Genomic DNA, 5,126 nt, shown 5'->3' on the forward strand with positions numbered 1-5,126 from the left:
AAAACACTCAGAAGCCAAACTTTTACACAACTTCCACTTTTCACTCTCTTTATGCATGTTGTAATAAATTACTTTAATCAAAACTTAGAAGTAAACAAGTAACATAAAGTTTTGGAAGAAAAGGTTATAAAGCAAATTACTTAGAAAATCCGCTAGAAGCTATTATGCATTTAACATAACTTTAAATAGGACTGCTCACAATCCTATACTTATAATATTTAACATAGTAAAATATTTTACATTTAACACAACATATTGAATACCCCTAATATTTAATGAACCAATCATCTAGACTAGATCTAAACCAAATCAACCATATATGTAATGAGTTATTAAAAGGAATAAAGGTCAAACATCATATAAATTACCTAACAAATTAGTAGTCATTTTTCTAAATTCAAATTTCATAACAACAAAATCTTAAATTTAATCTCTTGGAAGTAAGGACACCATATTATAAGTATAATTCAAGTAAAATATTTCAAAATGGCTCCATTGAGCTAAATGGAGATGAATCCATTATCACTGACAGTGCATCGTAACAAACCAGACATAACCCTCATAAACAGGGAAAAAAAGATTATAGATATTGTAATATGCTCTTTTATGAGTAAATCGTTATTTTTTATAAATAACTGATTTTCAGTATAATATCCTCTTGTATGAGTAAATAGTTATTTTTTATATATAAATGATTGTTAGTAGGTTTTATTTGATTTATCATTTCTACATATTTATTTGTAGTATTAAACCTAAAAGCAAGCAAACCAATTTTCATCGTCTATAATAAATATATCATTCAAAACAAAGCCAAGATGGCAGCGTGAGTCCTGCAAAAAGTTCGTTGAATCGCGGCCATATTGAGCAGATTCAAATATTTTAAAAATTTTCTTTTAACTTGCCATCATAATTGAAATTACAATACATTTAAGAAAAATGTAAGTCAAGAAAAAGTGCTAAAGAATAATATTCAGAAAGGAAATCATTTGCTAACATAGGAAACTGTTGTGCTACAATCGATGTTTAGATGGAACATCGAGACAGGTTTTGGTTTTGAGCATTGGTTGCTTAGGCACGGGCGGGGAATGATGTTTCCTTGATAAGGAGGTCCTCATCATCTCTTGTCCAATTCAAGGGAGGACATCTTGAAAACGGAGACATCAGAGAGTCATCCACGAAGAAAAAAGGGACTCTTTGTTTTGGATCGCCAGTGAAGTTGAAAACTTATAGAGGACCAGGGCCTTGTTTAAAGACGGTATTAGTTTGTGAAACAGAAGACATCAAGACTCATCAATAATCAAAAGAAGATAGTATAAATTGGTTAGTTTAGCTCAACATATAATTAAGTAAAGATGTTATTAATTAAATGTCTGTTTCTGATAGCCTAGAAACCCGCCCTGAGATTAAGAGTCTATAATATCATATATAACAAAATTAATATTCTCATATCTGTTTAATATTTTTATTTGACCTAGTAATCTTCAAAACTATACCTTAGATCTGAGAATAACTGAAAATTATAAAATTCCTTTTTATTTTATTTTAATTAATTTTTGAATATTACAATATTGTAATTCCAAATGATAACAACATTAGCTCAACTGTGGATGAGAAGCTTCGTAAATATCAGGAGAGGCAGGAGGCAGAAGTAACACCAATTATAATACTGATGAATGGGCTGATCCCGAAGTCAATGGTGGAAGGAACAGATGGAATGGAATTACCACTTTACATGCTAAAAGAGGCTCTACAAGCGGTTCTCTTAGATATGTCAAGAATCATGCAGAAGCTTTTAAATGTTTGATTAAATTTATATCTGTATGTGGTTGGGATCAAGTCTCAGTTCTGAATCCACGATTGCGAGAAGAATAAACAAATAATAATAAGTTTATTTTAACAAGTATTTTAATGAATTGACAATATAAGGAACATGGGCTATGATGAAGATAAACCTTTTAAATATTATAAGAAATTCTGAGGATAGAGATCAATCTGCAAAATATATAATAAAGAATAATTTAATTATTACAAACTATTTACCTGCAATAACCTTCTCTAAGTCCTTAGCGGCAATTTTAACACCCTGAGCTGCTTTGATTTCTTTATACTCAACATATGCATTCTGAAAATTAAAAATAAATAGTAATATTAAGATTCTACTATAAAAAAACCTATATTGCAACAGTTAAATCAAATAAAAAACAAAATAAAAGTAATTATTAATATTATTTATTTAATTCTATTTCAGAAGTCAAAATAAGGAATTAAGATATAGCTACCTTTACTCTCAATTCTTTGAGAGGCTGCGGCATGAGGAGTGATCTGATCTGAGTTACAATTGGGGCATCCGTACCCGCGAGGACAACAGTTTCACCCTCTCTAAGGTAACCGTTGACCAAGATGACGTCAATAGTTGTTCCCAAACCAGGAATGGCCTTAACTTCTAAGACAGTAGCCTAAAATTGTATTAAAAAAAACATATAATTAAACTACTGGTACAATAACAATAATAATTATTATTGTATTAAATATAAACTATTATAACATATTAAACAAATACAGTAAAAACTCCCTTAAACAGCACTAGCTTAACTAACCCTCTGGATTAACCAATGGTAAAAAGAAAAAAATAATAAAGTGCTGAGAAAACACAAAGTTCAGTAGAACCAAGAAAAAAAAAAAAAAACTGACTTTGTGACTAATACGAAAAACTTAAATCTGTATTGATAAGAATAAAGTATTTAGGTCCATATTCTTGATTTTTCAGGAGACGAAAAATAAGGTTCAAAAAATTCTGTATAAAAACTGCATTCCATACGTTTTAACCAGAATATTATCATTATTATTTGTGCCTTTGAGGAGAAGATGGTCCATGGGTGAGATAAGCAAAAAACACCAATAAATAAAAACTGATTTATTTGTGCTGACATTTCAGGCCTTTATCAGGGGTGCTGCGACAGATTTTCTGTCTAGAGTCGCACTCTATTAACACCTCATTATTTGTTCCTTCATTTTTTTATTTCTTTCTTGTTAGATATCAGACACTATAAATTTTATATACATTTTCATTTGATTATAATTTAAGACTTCACTAGGAGCATTATGTTCATTTTATCTTTATTCGTTAATTCCCTTTAATTATTAAAAAATACATTTTTATATAATCATCTGGAAATATTACTTTTTTACTATTTTATTTCTTTGGGTTTTCATTTAACTGCAACTAACTAAATTGTTTTGATAAAAAATATATTATTTCAAAATTATGAGAGATAGTTGACCGTGGATGATGAACGAGGAGAAGATGGTTGGGGGTGCGTTCAATGAAAAACACAAATAAGTTTGATTAACCTATTTTTAATGTGCCAACGTTTCGGCTAGAGTTTCTAGCCTTCTTCAGGGCTAAAAACAGAACAAGATAACGACCACAGTAAGTATAGAAAAATAAAAAAGAAAGTATAAACAGAATAATTTTACACATAAAATGAATAATTTTACAAAATATAATTAATAAAATCACTTCTCATCACTTCATTTTATTAATTCTATTTTGTAAAATTATTCATTTTATGTGGAAAATTATTCTGTTTATATTTTCTTTTTTATTTTTATTATTTTTCTATACTTACTGTGGTTATCTGGTTCAGTTTTTAGCCCTGAAGAAGGCTAGAAACTCTAGCCGAAACATTGGCACATTAAAAATAGGTTAATCGAACTTATGTGTGTTTTTCATTGACCGCATCCCCAACCATCTTCTCCTTGTATATCATTTCAAATATATATTTCAATATCCTCTTTTATGAGTAAATAGTTATTTTTATATATAAATGATTTTAGTTGTGTTTTTATTTTATGCATCAACATTAAATATTGTTCATTTGTTTTGTTGAACCAAAAGCAAGCTAACCAATTTTCATTGTCTATAATAAATACGTTATTCAAAACAAAGCTAAGATGGTGGCTCGAGTCCTTCAAAAAATCCGTTGAATCGCGGCCATGTTAAGCAGATTCAAATATTTTAAAAACTTTATTTTAACTTCCCATCATAATTGAAATTACAATACATTTAAGAAAAAATAGAAGTTAAGAATAAGTATTAAAGAAAATTATTCATAAAGGAAATCATAGGAAAAAACTCAAAACCGTAGTGTTACAATCGATGTTGAGAACTAACGAGAGAAGGGGAAGGTAGGTTTAGGTTTTTGGCATCTTTCGTTACTTAGGCAGGAGATGGATGACATCGCCTAGAGGCAGGATGTCTGGAAGATCCCTTAGCTATTCTCAGTGGGAGACATCTTGAAAAAAGAAGACACCGAAGAGTCACCCAAAAAGAATAAAGGACTTTTGGTTTCAACAATGATCGAAGGAAGATTGTGTAATTGGTTAGTGTTGCTCAAAATAGAATTGAAGCAAATTTATAAAGCTAGCTAATAAATAATTTAATTCAGTGTCATTAGTAACTGAATGTATGTTCTGATTGCTTAGAAACCCACCCTGAGATTAAGAGTCTATGCCTATAATATTATATATAATTAAAAATAAAAATTCTCATATTTATTTAATATTTAATCTTTTTATTTGACCATGTCATTTTCAAAGCTATCTTTTAGATATGAAATTAGTTAAAACTATAAAAATTCTTTTTATTTTATTTTAAATATTACATTATACATTTTTTTTTGTATTACACAAATTTATTTCAGGTCCTCAATACATTGCTTAAATTAAACTACTTAAATGTTATTATTAGAATTACCTGTAGCTCTGGACTGAACATTAACCTTTTGGCTAACATGTTTTGACACGATTCCACAATAAGGGCCAAGAGGTTTCCCATTCCTTCTCCAGTTATAGCTGAAGTAGGGACCAGTGAGACATAGCTCCTTACGTCTGGATTGTTATAGAATAAAGCAGCGTTCAATCCCTAAAATATACAATACATAAATTACAACTGATGTAAAGAAATCATTTTGATCTTATATTATCAACCATCACAACATAAGTAATTTAAAAACATTTTCGGACTTCTTTAAATGCTTATTAACTTAAAAATTATTATATATATGTATATATAGTTGACCGTAAAAATTGATATATAGGAAGATGGTCATTATTTCCTTGTATAT

The 5,126-nt window shown here is 29.0% G+C and overlaps 1 protein-coding gene across 2 annotated transcripts in view; it reads right to left on the reverse strand.

Moving 5' to 3' along the window:
* eIF5B (eukaryotic translation initiation factor 5B) overlaps positions 1-5,126 on the reverse strand; it is a 97,151-nt gene that overhangs the window by 75,189 nt on the left and 16,836 nt on the right. For both annotated transcript variants that reach the window (XM_067049050.1, XM_067049049.1), the window contains exons 14-16: positions 4,757-4,924; positions 2,280-2,456; positions 2,041-2,122 (exon numbers count right to left, since the gene is read on the reverse strand). In XM_067049050.1, the coding sequence (XP_066905151.1) occupies positions 2,041-2,122; positions 2,280-2,456; positions 4,757-4,924 (427 nt within the window). The remainder of the gene's footprint in view (positions 1-2,040; positions 2,123-2,279; positions 2,457-4,756; positions 4,925-5,126) is intronic.

The sequence above is a fragment of the Halyomorpha halys genome, unplaced genomic scaffold, assembly GCF_000696795.3.
Source record: "Halyomorpha halys isolate HHAL.00 unplaced genomic scaffold, Hhal_1.1 Scaffold751.1, whole genome shotgun sequence".
In the NCBI taxonomy this organism is placed as follows: Eukaryota; Metazoa; Arthropoda; class Insecta; order Hemiptera; family Pentatomidae; genus Halyomorpha; species Halyomorpha halys.